The sequence below is a fragment of the Rhincodon typus genome, chromosome 10 (genome assembly GCF_021869965.1).
Source record: "Rhincodon typus isolate 14 chromosome 10, sRhiTyp1.1, whole genome shotgun sequence".
Classification (NCBI taxonomy): domain Eukaryota; kingdom Metazoa; phylum Chordata; class Chondrichthyes; order Orectolobiformes; family Rhincodontidae; genus Rhincodon; species Rhincodon typus.
Window position 1 is genome coordinate 36157631 of NC_063341.1, and position 17859 is coordinate 36175489.

At 39.6% G+C, this 17859-nt stretch overlaps 1 protein-coding gene across 1 annotated transcript in view; it reads right to left on the reverse strand.

Annotated features, from left to right (window-relative positions):
• The window catches only part of dab1a (DAB adaptor protein 1a), a 342801-nt gene that overhangs the window by 160563 nt on the left and 164379 nt on the right, over positions 1 to 17859 (reverse strand). The window contains 1 exon segment of the mRNA XM_048602085.1: positions 13707 to 13868. Coding sequence (XP_048458042.1) covers positions 13707 to 13868 — 162 coding nt within the window.

Sequence of the window (17859 nt, forward strand, 5' to 3'; positions counted from 1 at the left end):
TTCCCAGACTGGTTACCATATGCTTTAGTGAAGTTTTGGATTATCAGAATGCTTCAGAGGGATTGTGTTTTAACTGGCATGAGTTATGTTAAGGTCCTTTAAAGGTCATTAAGGCAAACATATACCAGGGAAACTCAGATGTTCCCCTGCATCGCTGCTAAGTTTGGATGAATGACTTTCGACCTCACCCCACCCCCGCTGTGCCCATCCACATTGTGCACTGATCAAAATTAAAGTTCTAGTTGAAACAAGACTGAACCCTAATGGATCAGATTCCATCTTTTAGGCTTATCCCCAGACAGTCACATCAATCTCAATTTTCCCCATGGCAGCAGGAAACAGGTGGCATGATTTATCTTCACCAAGGTCTTCAGCTACCTGCGTGTTCTTCATGAAGACTGACTCCAGAAAACTGGAGACAGAGTGGAACTTAGGTGGATCTTAATGTACCCAATATGTCTGGCTGTTTGGAGTGATTAACCATTCCAGGTGCTGACAAAGGTATAACATCTAGACAGCTAATGTTGTCTTTGCTGTTGCTGAATCTTGAGGAGAGAGAAACAGACAATCCAGGTCCCAAGTGCATGCCAGAACTGGGAGGTCAATAAGCCAGCTGGCCTCATAATTTTCAGATCGCTTCGTTTCTGATGTCAGTAGGACAGGAAAATTCAGTCAAAAGAGACAGATACACAGATATTGAACTATTGATTTTCTACATAGGCTATATAAACTGGATGATTAAGTACCTGCTCTATTCCTTTCCATCTTCATGAAATAAGGTGTTACTGCTCTTCAGTTCATTTGCACAATTTATGTATCTTTGGAACACTGCAAAATCGTAGTCATAGACTTTGTTATCTCCCCTCTGAGTTCCTTCACCAGACTAAGGTACAGTGTCATGTTCAATGTTCTTACATCAGTATCCAATGACATATCCTTCTTCAGAACTACTATTTTCCACAATGACTTTCTTTTCTACAATTATCTCCAACAAATGTTCCACATTCTACTTCCATTACTAAAACATGATACAAAATATTAATTCAATATATTAAACTATAGCTTTTGTCCCCAGCTGATGTCAGACAAAGTGGACAACAAGCACTTGGTTTATCATTGTCTCTTCTTGAACATGAGGCATGTTGACTATGGGCAAGAGATCATTGAGCTTACAACTAACTTTACTTTTCTTTCCACAGAACTTTTGAACATACTTACAATTGCTAAAGTTTTCTCTTTTTATTTTTGATTTCCAGCATTTGCCATAATTTAATTTCTTATTTAGAATTTCAATGATGTCTTCATTTTCTACAATTAGATTTACCCCTTTATTGGAACTTTCACATTATATATTTAATTCATATTTTACCACACCTGTAAAAGCTTTGACTATTTCCTGTTACAATATCTGTAAGTCTTTCTAATTTAGCAATAGGGAATCATGGATCCAGACTAACTCTGACATAGTGTGCTGTGTTGCATGATACAACAGACTGTTGAAACTGGGTCACGTTACAGAGTTTCAGAAAGACTGCCTCATTAACTATAGTCTTTAGAGGAAAGCTATTTATTGAAGCTTATCTCTGAGGATAAAAAGCAATTGCAAGGAAGGTGTTTGGGAGACGTGGGATGCTACAGTAGATTCTAACACATTTGTATTGAGAACCTGAACTTCAATTTAGCTGGGCTTAACAGTGTAAAAGTCAACCACCTCTACTAGCTGGAAAGACCAACATTGTGAAGAAAGTGAGGCAGCCTAAACATGTATTCATGTAAATGTTGGTCTATATCACGAAATAAGCCATTACTCAACACAAAAATATTCTAACTTGTCACACTCACTCAAACCATCTGAAGGGATAACTAGAGAAATGGAACTGTTGCCTGGAGTAGTCCGGGACATTGTTCTGAAATTGAAAACTATAGCACAATACATAATACTGAGTCAAAGTAGAAGTTTTAATCATTGATATTAATGCTGATATTGATTATGCAACCAAAGTGAAATCAAAATCAAATTTTCAATAAAGATATCTCCTTGCCAAAAAGAAAATTAAAAACAAAATAAACCAGAAAACGGGAGCAACAGTTGATATGTATAATTAATATGTATAAATAATTCTTTAACTCTTTTTTTAAAACAAAATATATACATAGGATGTAAAGTTTACTCTTACTCCAAGCATAAATGACACTTTTAACTTTTTAAGATGGAATTTAAAATTGGTAATATTGACAGACAAGTACCAAACATGCAACTCTATCTGTCTGATGTGTTGTTTATGGTATGTGTTTTACCAGCTTACCTAGAATTTATACCTCTGCCAAAAGGTTGTCTAAGGTAGTTCAATGCCACTAATCCTCCTTTGTATTTGTTTTGTCTTGGGCTTATCAAGTGATTAGTGTTAAAGGGTACACCATTGTATAATATCTACAAAAGGTGCATTGTTCTTAGATAACAAGAAGACTTATTGCATTATCGCAATATGTGCTACATTTGGTTCGGCAAAATTACTAGGAACTTAAGGAGCTGGTACAGATATATCTACTCCCTCCGAAAACTGGAGTAGAACTCATTACCTCCACGCACAGACAGTGTGTGACGTCAGTCAAATGGATGGAGTCAATGTGACATGAACATTAATCTCGTCAGCATTATTACCTGAGACAACACATCCTCTCCTCCCTCCACTGCCAAACATTTTTCACCAGTTAACTGTTATAATATCATGAATGTAACTTTATTACATTTATCACTACACCGTCTGCCCCTAAGGCTCTCTCTTCATAGACAGTCTGGACATTTTCTACCTTATTTCAGAATTTGGAAACTGTTGGAGTTGGAAGAATGCTAGGTGTCTTGCTTCAGGACTATTGGTTTTAAACAATGAATCATTTCTCCACTGAAGGAGCAATCTTCTCTCGCTGACATTTAGTATGCATTGATGTTGATCCATTGCCTGATCCAGGTACAAACTTAATGGTCCAAAGGACCTCTTCTGTACTGTATGATTTTATGAACTCTTAATCTCCCAAATGACCTTCTTGGGGGGGTAGCTGCTCTGCTGAAATAAGGACTTTCTTTCTTGTAGTATTCTGGATTTCTAGAGCAGGCAATAGCTTTCTAATTAGAAGAGGTTGTCTCTTTTTTTGCATATCCTAGATGTTAAGACCATCTCTTTAATATACGGAGTTTGATATGTGCCTCACATGGAAACCATTAAGACTTATCACCCTTGAGTTTTTGATCAGGCTGAACATCTTCAGTTACCCATTGGGGATGTTTGACTAGTGAAGTAAAAGATTCAGTTGTGTTATGGAAAGATTGCGAATCAATCAGCACTATAATCCCACTGGAATTGACTTCTGTTTTTGAGGAACAAAGGATTGAACATTACCATCAATCTTGTGAAATCTGTGACTTCCTCTATGTTGACAGTGTCGAATAACTCTCTTATGTCAACATAAGCTATCCACTAATTGCTTCATCCATTTATGTTCCCACACGACTCTGGGAAGCTTAGTGAAGTTTTCTACTGGTTGCCCTTTGACTGGTTGGTCAACGATAGGTTCATTTAGTGTCCACTTCGATAACACATTGCCTTAAAGTTCTAAATTAGCAATGTTCACAAGGAGGAGTGTAAATTCTTTTAGAATTCTGTTTTTGAATTCTGTTTCTACTTTTCTAAAAGTTAGATGCAGCAAAGTAAATGATGGGTAGAAACCCTGGGAGGTGAATGGCAACATAATTAAGCAGACATGAAATATATTCTGTGAGCAAGGAGCAGAATGGTGAAGCATCAAAATCTTCAGTTTGGTGGCAAGAAAAATTGAAGCATTTCTGCATGTGCCAGATGCAAGCATTGTTGCTCCATCTGGAGCTCCAGGGCTATTTCTTTGAAATGCAGCATGCCTGACAGGAGCTGACAGTAGATTTAACACTGTGCGCAGGAACTGTGATCAGAAGCTGCAGAGGTATAATTACCTCAGCACTATTTAGCAGGCAGCTGGCATAAGTATGCATGCCGCCCATCATTTTAATCCACAAATAGAGCACAGGAGTCTGAGTGGGAGCCTGATTGAGGTGTACAAAGTTATGAGGGGCACAGGTAATGTAGATTAAGGAGAAAAATTTCCACTTACTAGGGGGTCATTAAGTGGGGGCATAGTTTTAAGGTAAGGAGCAGGAAATTTGGAGGGAATTTGAGGAAAAACCTGCACCTAGAGGGTGGCAGGTATCAGGAACTCGCTGCCTAAAAGTGTGGTAGAGGCAGGAACACTCAAGACAGTTAAAAGGAATTTAGATGAGCACCTGATGTGTTATAGCATACAAAGCTACAGGCAAAGTGCTGGAAAATGGAGTTAAAATAAGTAGATACTTGAAAACTGCTGCAGAAAGGCTGTTGTCTGTGCTAAAACTGGTCCATGATTCTATAATGGGTGCATGGTGTTATTATTCTCCAGGTGTACAAAAGTTTTGTTTTTAAACACTAGATTCTGTTACATTTTTTTTCTGGAATTTCTATGAATTTCTTTTCTGTTATTTATGAGAATTATTTTGTCCTTGTATCTAACAGCATGTAATGATTTGTGTGAATTCTAAAAGAATCAAATACTGAACTCACTGGAAAGGTGACTGTAAATGAGGCACTTCCAATATGTTGGCAGACTAGTGAAAGCTGATTAAAGAAGAACTTCCAAAATACAAGCTTTTGTAGGAAATCAAGGAATTTTATAACATCTAAATGAAGAGTTTAATGATGTTGGAAAGTCAAGCTAAAATTAATGATGGGAATTGGCTTTGAAGCAGCTCAATCACAGTATTTTAATGAGATGAGATACAAGAAGCTAGGTCAGAGAGATAAGCAGAAAGAAAATCAAATTACTCTGCCTGCCTTTGAACCAGACCCTGCCTTCTCTATCTGGCAGTAAGTGCAAAAAATTGGCTACCCAATTTCTGTGTGAACACACAGTCAGTTGTAGGTCTCTGTCACCAGCTTAAAGGTCACTTGTAGCCAACCCACATAATAGGGAAATAGTAACAAAGTTATCTCTTTCACCAATTTTCATCTCCATTTTCTACCACAGGTATCAATTACAATATTATCCATTGTGTTGTTAACACATCTCAAATGAAGCATTGTTATGCTGGTCAGCAATGTGAATTGTTTTTATTCTGAATTTCAATGGCATTGATACACAGCTCCACAACGCTAATGAATGGTTGCATCTGTGAAAATTCATGGTTGTGAATACCAGGCAAATGGCCATCCTTATCATTCATGTGTGCCAGAAAATGTCCATACAAGTAAGTTTTGCTGAGGTTTGCAGCTTGCTTGAGTTCATGCCTTACTGGATTTTGATTGCATGTAAAGCAATGAAGACTCTGTGTGGACTTGCCCTAAATATTCAGTGAACGGAGTCAGAAAATATTACAGCATGGAAAAAGGCCCTTTGGCTCATCATGTCCATGTTCATCATCTAGCATATAGCTATTCTAATCCAATTTCCCACTAAGCTAATTTTCAATCTAGTTTGCCAAATTGCCCTGGATCCCATGGACTCTTAGCTTCTAAACCAGTCTGTCACGTAAGACCTTATCAATGTAAAGGAGGCAGTAATTGTGAGCATCAAACAGTAGACTATTTTGAAAGAGGTACAAGTAAAGAGCTGCCTCACCCTTCATTTTAAATTGTGCTCCTTTGTTCCAAATTCCCAACAGGGGAAACATCTTATCTTCATCCAGCATTTCCTACAGTCAGTGTACCTGCACAGCCACTCTGACAGTCTGCACATGGTGATCAGTGTGCCAGCACCAGTTGCAGCATTGAACTGTGATTCCAAAAATCATTACTGTGCATGGACCTTGAAGGTCTACACAGAAGAAAAAAAAATGGCAATACTGCCTGCATCTACCCTGTATATTCCTTTAGGTTTCTTGTATTCACCTGTCATTCTTCAAAACTCTAGACAATATAGGCCCGGTTTGCCAAATTTGTCTTCAAAGGACAGTCCTGCCATCCCTGGAACAAGTCTGGTGACCCGCCATTGCACTGCCTCCATGCCAACTATATCATTCTGGATAAGGAGATGAAAACTGCACACAGTACTCCACGTGTGGTCTAACCAAGCTCCCATGCAACTGAAGCAAGACTTCACAACTCTTGTACTCAAATTCTGTTGCACTATAGACTAATAGTCCATTAGCTTTCTTAATAGTTTGTTGAACTTCCATGTTAGCTTTCAGTGGCCTAATGACAAGGACACCCAAGTCCATTTACAGATCCATACTTTCCAACTTCTCACCAGTTAAGAAATAATCTATAGATTTGTTCTTTCTATCAAAGTGGATAGCCTCACATTTTTCCAAATTATATTCCATCTGCCACGTTCTTGCCAATCATTAGCCTGTCCAAATCCTGCTGAAGCTTCTTTACATCCTTCTCATAACACACATTCCTGATTAGCTTTGTATCTTCTGCAAATTTAGAAAGATCGCATTTGGTCCCCATGTCCAAATGATTGAAATATATTGTAAACATTGGGGCCCAAGTCTTCATTCTTGCAGTACTCCCTAGTCACAGTCTTCCAACATGAGAATGACTAAATAGTCCTACTCTGTTTTATGTATATTACCCAAACGTTAATCCATGCCAGTACGTCAATTCCTACACCACACTTTAAATTTCTTAACTAAAACTTCTTTGGGACACGTGTGCAAAACTATCCTGAAAATTCAAGCATATCCATTGACTCTCCTTCATTAATTTTACTAGTAACATGCTCAAAAAACTTCAAGTCTGTCAAGCATGATTCTCCATTTGCACATCCATCATTATCACTTACATTATGATATATCTACCATTTTCTCCACTACTGATGTAACATTGACGTGTCTGCAATTCCCTGATTCCCCTTGCTCCTTTCTTACATAGTGGGGTGATTTTTATAGTTTTCAGTCTGCAGGCATCATTCTAGAATCTGGAATTTTGGAAAACGATCATCTATACATTGATTGTCTCTGTCAATACCTTCTTCAATACTCTGGGATATAGACTATCAGGTCCTGGGGACTTATTACCTTTGAGCCCCATTAGTTCTCCAGTACAATCTTCTTGTTAATATTCAATTCTTTCAACTGCTTCTTCTCCTTAGTGACTGGAACTCTAATTTTGGGAAATATCTTGTACTTTCCTCAGTGAAAAAGGACACAATATAATAATTTAACTTTTCTGGCATTTCTCCGTTCCCCAATCATAAATAACTCTGCTTTTAATGGACCCACTTGTTTTAGGGAATTGTTTACATTTTATGGCTGCAGAGGCTTTTACAATCCGTTTTAACGCTTTTTGCTGGATTGCTTTTGTATTCTATTCTTCCCTTCTTTATCAGTTTCTTGGTCCTCCTTTGCTATATTCTAAAACTTACCAATCTTTAGACTTATTACAATTTCAGTCACTTTTAATTTTTTAAAATCTTATACAATCCTTAACCTCCTTTTGTCAGCCATGGTTGTTGCTTTTTTGAGTTTTTACCACTTAAGTGAATTTATTGTTGTTGTAAGCCGTATAATAGTTGTTTAAATATTATCAATTGTGTATGTACAGTCATGTCTTTTATTACATCTTCCCAGTTCAGCTCAGCCAACCTGTGCCTTGTGCTTCTATAATTTCCTTTAATCAAATTTACCACCCTTGCTTCAGATTGAGTTACCTAACTTTCAAGCAGAATATAAAATTTTACTATGATGGTCACTCAACATAAAATAGCCTGTCTATAGTCAGCTCTTCAATATGCTGCTCTCGAACGCCATTCCTAAGACGCTCCAGAACCTTGTCCTCCTCATCTTTAGTGCTCAGTTGGTTTACCTAGACAATATGCAGAATGAAGTCACCCATGAATATTATGCTGTACATATGTTTAGCTTCTCTCACCTTCTGATATATACCTTTTCCAACAGTACCACAACTATTTGGTAGCCTATAAATGACATCAACCAATGTCTTCTGACACTTGCTATTTCTTAGTTTCACTAAACCATGTTCTACACATTATTAACAGAGGACCTCAGATTGGAAAAAACAATGTACTGGTCCCATTCTGTATTATTATTGCAACTCTACCTCCTTTTTATTCTTATCTATCCTTCTTAAAAAAGCAAATATCCTTGAATATTCCATTCTGAGTCCTGATTTCTATGCAGTCATGTTTCTATAATGGCAATTTGTGCTTTTAGATCATCTTTCTTTTTGCAAACACAATGTGCATTCATGCAAAGTGCCCTTAACATTTTCTTTTTGACATCATTCCGCATTGGAGGCACTTTCAATGTTCAGCTTTGTTTCCCCTGTTCTACTTCCTGCTTCTAGCTTAACTTCCTTCCAATCTGAGGTACTCTTCTGGTTCCCACCCCGTGAAAAACTTGTTTAAAACAACCCCAAGCACTAGCAAATCTCCCTGTGAGGATATCAGTCTCAATCCTGCAAATCCTGCAATCCACCTTGTAGAGGATCCTCTTCCCTGGAATTGGTCCCAATGATTCAGGTATTTGATGGTCTTCCTCCTACACCAGTTTTCTGTGTTCAGTCAATCAACCCTCATGTTCTTATGCTTACCAGTACATGAGGTCCTGTTTTTAATTTCCTTCTTAACTCCCTAAAAACTGCTTTCATAACCTCTTCTCTCTTTCTGCCTATGTCATTGGTACCAATGAGGACCAAGACTTCTGGCTGGTCCCACAATTCTAGAAGAATGTCCTGCTGCTATACTGATATCTTGACCCTGGCACCAGTGAGTCAACAGAAAATCCTAGAGTCTTATTTCATGCCACAGAAACACCCGTTTGAACTCCTGGATATGAATTCTTTTGTTATTAGTCATAGAATCACAGAAATGTACAGCACGGAAACGGATCCTTCAGGCCAAATCATCCATGTTGACCAGATATCCAAACATTAATCTAAATTAGTCCCATTTGCCAGCATTTGCCCACATCCCTCTAAACCCTTCTATTCATATACCCATCCAGATGCCTTTTAAATGTTGTAATTGTACCAGCCTCCACCATTTCCTCTGGCAGCTCATTCCATACACGCAACACCCTCTGCGTGAGAAAGTTGCCCCTTAGATCCATTTTATATCTTTCCCCTCTCACCTTAAACCTATGTCCTGAAGTTTTGGACTCCCCCTACCCTGGGGAAAAGACCTTCTCTATTTACCCTATCAATGCCCCTCACAATTTTACAAACATCTATAAGGTCACCCTTCAGCCTCTGAAGCTTGAGTGAAAATAGCCCCAGCCTATTCAGCCTCTCCCTACAGCTCAACCCCTCCAACCCTGGCAACATCCTTGTAAATCTTTTCTGAATCTTTTCAAGTTGTACAGCATCCTTCCTATAGCTTGGAGACCAGAACTGCACACAGTATTCCAAAAGTGGCCTAACTAAATGTCCTGTACAGCTGAAACATGACCTCCCAACTCCTATACTCAATGCACTGACCTATAAAGGCAAGCATATCGAACGCCTTCTTCACTATCCTATCAACTGCAACTCCACTTTCAAGGAACTATGAGCCTGCACTCCAAGGTCTCTTTTTTTCAGCGATACTCCCCAGGACCTTACCATTAAGTGTATAAGTCCTGCCCTGATTTGCCTTGCCAAAATGCAGCACCTCACATTTATCTAAAATTAAACTCCATCTGCCGCTCCTCGACCCATTGGTCCATCTGATCAAGATCCCATTGTACTCTGCGGTAACCTTCTTCATTGATTAATACACCTCCAATTTTGGTGTCATCTGCAAACTTACTAACCATGCCTCCTATATTCACATCTCGATCATTTATATACATGACTAAAAGCAGTGGACCCAGCACCAATCCTTATGGCACACTGCTTGTCACAGGACTTCAGTCCAAAAAGCAAATTCCACTACCACCCTCTGCCTTCTACCTTTGAGCCAGTTCTGTATCCAAATGGCTAGTTCTCCCTGTATTCCATATGATCTAACCTTCCTAACCAGCTTGCCATTAGGAACCTTGTCTAATGCCGTATTGAAGTCCATATAGTTGATGTCCACATCTCTGCCCTCATCAATCCTCTTTGTTACTTCTTCAAAAAACTCAACCAAGTTAGTAAGACACAATTTCCCATGAACAAAATTATGTTGACTAATCCTAATCAGTCCTTGTCTTTCAAAATACATGTAAATCCTGTACCTCAAGATTCCCTCCAACAACTTGCTCACCACTGATGTCTGGCTTACCAGTCTATTGTTCCCCAACTTTTCCTTACCACCTTTCTGAAATAGTGGCACCACATTGGCCAACCTCCAGTCTTCCAGCGCCTCACCTGTGGCTATCAATGATGCAAATATCTCAGCAAGGGGCCCAGCAATCACTTCCCCAGCTTTCCATAGAGTTCTAGGGTACTTGATCAGGTCTCAGGGATTTATCCACTTTTATGTGTTTTAAGCCATCCAGCACTATAATATGGGTATTTTTTCAAGACGTTGCTATTTATTTCCCCACATTCTATATCTTACATATCCTTCTCCACAGTAAACACTGATGCAAAATACTCATTTAGTATCTCCCCCAGCTCTCGCAGCTCCACACATAGGCTGCCTTGCTGATCTTTAAGGGGCCCTATTATGTCCCTAGTTACCCTTTGTCCTTAACGTATTTATAAAAGCTCTTTGGATTCTACTCAACCCTATTAGCCAAAGCTATCTCATGTCCCCTTTTTGCCCTCCTGATTTCGCCCTTAAATATACTCCTACTGCCTTTATACTCTTCCAGGGATTCACTCGATCTCTGCTGTCTATACATGACATATGATTCCTTCTTTTTCTTGAACAAAACCTCAATTTCGCTAGTCATCTAGCATTTCCTACACCTACCAGCCTTGCCCTTCGCCCTAATAGGAGCATACTGTCTCTGGACTCTTGTTGTCTCATTTTTTAAGGCCTCCCATTTTCCAGCCATCCCATTACCTGTCAATGTCTGCTCCCAATCAACTTTTGAAAGTTCTTGCCTAATATCATCAAAGTTGGCTTTCCTCCAATTTAGAACTTTAACTTTTAGATCCGATCTATCCTTTTCCATCACCATTTTAAAATTGATAGAATTATGGTCGCTGGTCCCAAAGTGCTCCCCAACCAACACTTCAGTCACCTGCCCTGCCTTATTTCCTGAGAGTAGGTCAAATTTTGCATCATCTCTAATAGGTTCATCCACATACTGAATCAGAAAATTTTCTTGTACACACTTAATAAATTCCTCACCATCCAAGCCCTTAACACTATGGGAGTCCCAGTCTATGTTTAGAAAGTTAAAATCCCCTACCATAACCATCCTATTATTCTTATAGATAATTGAGATTTCCTTACAGATTTGTTTCTCAATTTCCTGCTGACTGTTGGGGGATCTATTGTACAATCCCAATATGGTGATCATCCCCTTCTAATTTCTCAGTTCCACTTAAATAACTTCCCTGGACATATTCCCAGGCATATCCTCCCTAAGTACAGCAGTAATGTTTTCCCTAATCAAAAACACCATGCCCCCTCCTGTCTTGCCCCCCCCCCCACCCTTGCCATCCTTCCTATAGCATCTATACTCTGGAACATTTAGCTGCCAGTCCAGTCCATCCCTGAGCCACGTCTCTGTAATTGCAATGATATCCCTGTCCCACATTCCCAACCATGCCCTCAGTTCATCTGGCTTTCCTGACAGGCCTCTTGCATCGAAATAAATGCAGTTTAATTTATCAGCCCTGCCTCATTCTCTGCTTTGTTGCTGCCTGTCCTGACTGTTTGACTTGCTCCTTTTCCCAACTGCACCAGGCTCAGACTGATTTCTTTCCTCACTATCTCTCTGGGTCCCACACCCCCAACTTACTAGTTTAAATTCTCCTGAGCAGGTCTAGCAAATCTCCCTGCCAGTATATCAGTCCCCTTCCAATTCAGGAGCAATCTGCCCTTTTTATACAGGTCACTTCTACCACAGAAGAGATTCCAATGATCCAAAAATGTGAATCCTTCCCTCAGTTCCTCAGCCATGCATTCATCTGCTGTATCCCCCTACTCCTACCCTCACCAGCTTGTGGCACCAGGAATAATCCAGATATTACTCTCCTCGAGGACTTCCATTTTAAATTCCTGCCTAACTTCCTATATTTTCTCCTCAGAATCTCATCCTTTTCTCTTCCTATTTCGTTAATTCCAAAGCATACAACAACCTCCTGCTGGTCCCTCTCATCTTTGACAATATTCTGCACCCTCTCCGAGACACCCTTGATTCCGGCACCAGGGAGACAACACACCATTCTGATGTCTCACTGTTGGCCGCACAAACATCTGACTATGCCTTTGACTAGTGAGTCCCCTATCACCATCGATCATTTGGAACCTGACATACTCAAGCCAGTCTCAGTACCAGAAATGTGGCTGTCCGTGCTACATTACCATGGGAGTCCATCACCCCCTACATTTTCCAAAACAGCATACTTGTTTGAGATGGGGATAGCCACAGGAGACTCCTGCACGACCTGCCTCCCTCTCCTACATTTCCTGGAGGTAACCCATCTACCTGACCTGATCTGTGCTTTTTTTATCTCCCTTCCTGAAGCTGCTATCCATCACACACTCTTGCTTCTGTAAATTCCTCATTGCCTCTAACTGCTACTCCAACCAATCCATGTGATCTGATAGGATTCACAACCAAACACACTTCCTGCAGACATAATCATCAGTAACATGGATACTGGCTCTAATCTCCCACATCCAACAGGAAGAGCACATCACTCTACTGAAGGCCATCTTCACACCTTAACAATCTATAGACCCAGAAAATAGCAGTCTTATTGCTCTAAAAAAAACTGCTCCAGGCTAACTTAGTACCTATGTTTTACATTTAACAATTAATTCAGAGAGCGATCTCAATAAAACATATAATCAAATAAGAACCCACTCTACTCTGTTGTAGCTTTACAAAATAAACAGTAAGGTTATACTTTAAAAAAACCTCCTAGCTGCTCCCCTGCTGTGTGCTCTTCTATACAGGCTTCTCAAGATCAGCTGTGAATTTCGCCGTTTGGTCATTTTTCTTAGATGAACTCCGATGTCCACGGATATTTGGAAATCAAATGGTAGAGGCAGCAGCTGTGCAGATTCATTGCTGGGTCAGACAGCAGCGTAGCTCCCTTTCCACATTTGAATCACTTACCACGTGGTCACTGCCCTTTGTCTGTCTTCCTCCTTTTTTAATGCACAGATATTTTGATGGGTTTTTTTCCCCAAAATTCCAAAACAATGCAACGACGCATAAAATAGTAATTACTCCTCCTAGAATTTGAGGAAATTGGCTTCAACACTGAGAACACCTCAAAAAAGGAACAGCTCTTACAGCCACGATTTTTTCCCATTCTCCGTCTTTATTGTCATAATTCTTCCTTCTACCGGAGTGCAGGGAGGAGAGAGGGGACATGGTGAAAGAGAATGCAACAAGTAATGCTAAAAGAAAGGAAAGGAATGGGAGTGCGAGTGAATTAGTTCTAACAAATATGAAAGTTTTCATCCTCCCATTGTCCTTATCACAAGTTGGCACACTCCATTAACAAGAGGTAGCTGATTTAGCAATCTAAGTGAGAATAGGAGAAACCCTGCTCAATATAAATATTCACTGTCTTATGATATTTCAAAACTTCTGGAATTCTGTGAAGTTACCTTTAATTTCATCATTGAGTCCTGGCAGAGTTTATCTCCCCTTGCAGCTGAAACCTCATCCACACCAATTAGTTTTGCCCTATACCGGAATCCATCTCCTTTAAACCGTTTTATCAGACCAGCTTCACTCCGATCCTGACCTGGAAGTTAAAAGAAATAAAATCAGAAGGGTCTCAAGTTAACTCTTATTTTGGTTATTGTGCTATCAAGTGAGCAGCAAACTTGTAAATGCAAATGAATCCCCTCAGGACTATTCTATAACATCGTTCAATAAGCTGCATCTTGAATGTGTAAACGGATATCCCAATGTACTTCAAAGGAGTGTAAAAATGGACACAAGGTATGTAAAGAATTAAGAAACGTAATCAGAAGCATAATGAAAATACAGATTTAAGAAACAAGAAATGAGAAAGTCAAGGAGTAGGAAGGGAATTCAAGAAATTTGAGACAGTTAACAATTTTGCAATTGATGGTGGATGAAAGAATATGGAATTAGAAGAGTCAAAGTTCAACAATGAACAACTAGGATAGGATTTATGTATGGAATTAATTACAGACAGAAGTTGTACTAAAGACAAGTATGCATTGTAGATGAGGAAGAGGATTTTTGACTACATGTATTGGATAAAGTGGGAGCTAATGTATGTCAGTGGACATGAATGCGATGGGTAAGCAGGGCTAATTGCAGCATGAGGAAGAATGTATTTTGAACATATTGGATATTATGAAAGGGGCACCTTGGATGACATAGCTAATGGTTTTATCAAGTATGAAGTCAAGTACAGCAGGGACTTTACTGTGGTAAAAGTGAAGTAGGAGTGGGATGATTTTGTTGAGTTAAAAATAAGCAGTCTTAGGCAGACCCAAAATATATGTTTGGAAACTTGCTCAGGTTCGAGAGGACACCAAATATTAGACAACCTGGAGTAGCCTGAGTCAGTAGTTAGTAGAATGTTGGAATCATCAATGAGTTTTGAGTTTTGATGCTAGCTTCATAATTCCCAAAGTTTCATTGGAGGAAATGTTTAACAGTCACAGCTCAGCATTGCATAGAAGTCAGGCAGCACATAGTTAGTCATGTGGTCAACGAATGAGGTAGGACTGATTTAAATTAACTCATGGGATGTGCATGTTGCTGGCTGGGTCAGTATTTATTACTCACCTACAGATGCCCTTGGGTGTCATTAGCTGAGGAATTGTAAATTGACTTCATACCATATCACAGAGGAACAATATGTAAGTGAGCAAAAATGAAGGACTGAGGGAGGAACCGGAGAGAAATCAATCCGAGAGAAACAATGGCTGTATTAGAACATGCATGAGTGGAAGTAGAGGTCACTCTATTGAGGGAGAGCAAGATGAGAAATAATGGAGGAAGATAGGCTGGATGCCATAAGTAAGTCAAAAAGGAGTCAAAAGGATAAAGTAATGGGGCTGCAGACATATTGCTTTTTGATGAACAGCAGGGTAGGGTGAATGTGAGGGAGGAAGGAGACTGAGGGCAGAAAACAAGAGAGGGATGGCTGAACCAATTGTTTGGGTATTAGTCTTGGAAACAACAAAACCTATAAGCTGGTAAAGTTAATCAATATCTAACTAACATCAGTTTAAATAAATGGAAATTACTTTGCATGCAGCACAAACTAAGCACTAAAGAAAATACAGACAAAATGTGAAAAATAGTCAATTTTATTTAATCCACTCAACTAGGTTGTCAATTTCCATCTCCTTCTACACTTTTCTGAAATGAAACATAACAAAGGCTACTTCAAATAAAATTAATTACCATTATTATCTCCCTAATATGCTTCCAATTTGTCCAAAGGCCTTTGGTAATTTGTAGGTTGTAACCCACATGCAATTCAGACGTAAGTGCACTCTCTGACAGGCCCTCCCCGTAAGAAAAAGTATGCTATACAGCTGCAGGTATCTTTTTTTTAACACAAGCGTACTTCATTCTTTCAGGAAATCTGAAATGGAGCTCGTTTTAAGCAGAAGGCATTGGGAAAAAAATTGTATGTATCTAAGCCAATGCAAATGGAGAGAAGACACTGGAGACTAAGCCAATTGGTTCAGCCATCATCCCTTTTCTTCTCATTTCCTGTCCTCAGCCTCCTAGTTTACCTAGTGGGAGCTTCATGGTTTGAGGTATCATCTCTTAAACCATAACCAATTGGAGGAACCTCATGCAGGAACTAGGTCACAGTAGTCCTTCACATTCATCCAATCCTGTGACACACATTAAAAAATCTGCATGACTACAATCTCACTTCATTACCCTTTTGCATCTCTTTGACTTTTATAACGTTCTAAACAGGGCCTCAAAGTTCACTTGGACATAGACTTTGCAACTGTACTCATTTCTATCTTTCTGATGCACTTCACATGTCTAACTGAGCAGCCGACACTTGTAAAGAATTTAAACCTCTCACAGAATGCCTGAAAAGTCACCCTCCACAAATGTTGTTCTTTTCTCCTCGCAACATAAAGCATGATAGAAACTCACACATCTAATTATTTATTTACAGGAGAAGAAAGCACATTGCCTGAAAGGCAAAGACCTGGCTGGAAGGAGGCAGGGGTAATGGTTGGAGGGGTATTGCTTGGGGTTGGTTGGGAGGAATGGATGGTCATTCAGACACAGGCATATTGTTGGGTATTGATAATGTGTTCCCACCTGATCCACCAGGAAAAAGACTTTATTCCGAGAGTCTGTAGATGTCAGCAGCATTCTACAGTGATGAACCAAGCCTTGAGAAGAATTAGGGCTCAGCTATGTTGGGAGACCTAGTCCTCTGACTGCAGTTCCTATTTGGACATCTTGCTTCTTTCTGGATGGATCTCAGTGTCCAATACATCTGCCCTGTGAAGCTTCTGCTGCATCTGATGGCTTCTCTTGTTACTCTGCAGAGTTGGAATGTAGAGGTGCCATGTCATGGGGAAAGCTGGCTGTATTGAATTGCGGCTGAATGTGATTGAAGTGCAAGGAAGGTAAAGTGCTTTCCAAGAAATTGACAATCACCTGTCAAGCAATAAAAGCACTTCCTGAGAGTAGAGGTGCTTGAACAGCAGCCTCTCAATTATCAAGGCTGCAGCTTTTCAGTGTAACAACTAAAACCCTCACAGCTTGTCTGGTCCATTGACAGAGTTATTCCCTTCTCTTGGTGACTTCAGCAACATACAGACACAACATGTAAGTTGTGTATATTTTTAGTCAACGTGGTTATGACAGGTGGGACTTGAACCTAGGCCTTTTCGCTCAGAAGTAGGGACACTACCAATGTACCACAACAGCCCATAAGCCATGCACTATTAGAAAAGAAATAATTCATTGTTTAAAAGACTCTCAATTGATTGTTTTGATCACAGTGATTGCTTTCTCATCTGACCCATGGAGGTTCACTGAAGCACTCAGAACCCACCCAAAGGAAAGTTGATGAAGGCAATTTTTCACTGGAGCATAGGAGGTTGAGAGGTGACCTTATAGAAGTTTATGAAATAATGAGGGACATAGATAGAGTTAATAGTAGTTGTCTTTTCCCTAGGATAGGGAATTTCAGGACTAGGGGGCACATTTTTAAGGTGAGAGGAGAGAGATTTAAAGAAGATATGGGGGTAATTTTTTTACACAGAGGATGGTTCGTGTGTGGAATGAACTTCCAGAGAAAGTGGTGCATGTGGGTATAATTACAGCATTTAAAAGATATTTGGATTAGTACCTGAATAGGAAAGGTTTGGAGGGATATGGACCAGGAGCAGGCAGGAGGAACGAGTTTAGTTTGGAATTATGGTCAGCATGGACTGGCTAGACCGAAGGGGCTGTTTCTGTGCTGTATTACTCTATGACATTAGGATCCAGTTCCAATGTCAACTTTCTATGATTTTCCCACCCTGCATATTTCAGAATGCACCTCCGTCTACTGAGGAAAATCTTACTGATTGAGTGGGACAGGATCAGCATTGGAAAATTTCTTCAAGATGTCTTTAAGCAGGAACATGTGCAAGGGACACAATGCTTATTCACAGTAATGCATGAAAGACTGAATATTCTGAAATGGAAATACGGTATTGAATGTATTTCAGGCATCTGTACAGAGTGGGACAGAGTTCTGCAAAATTGTTTCCTTTTGC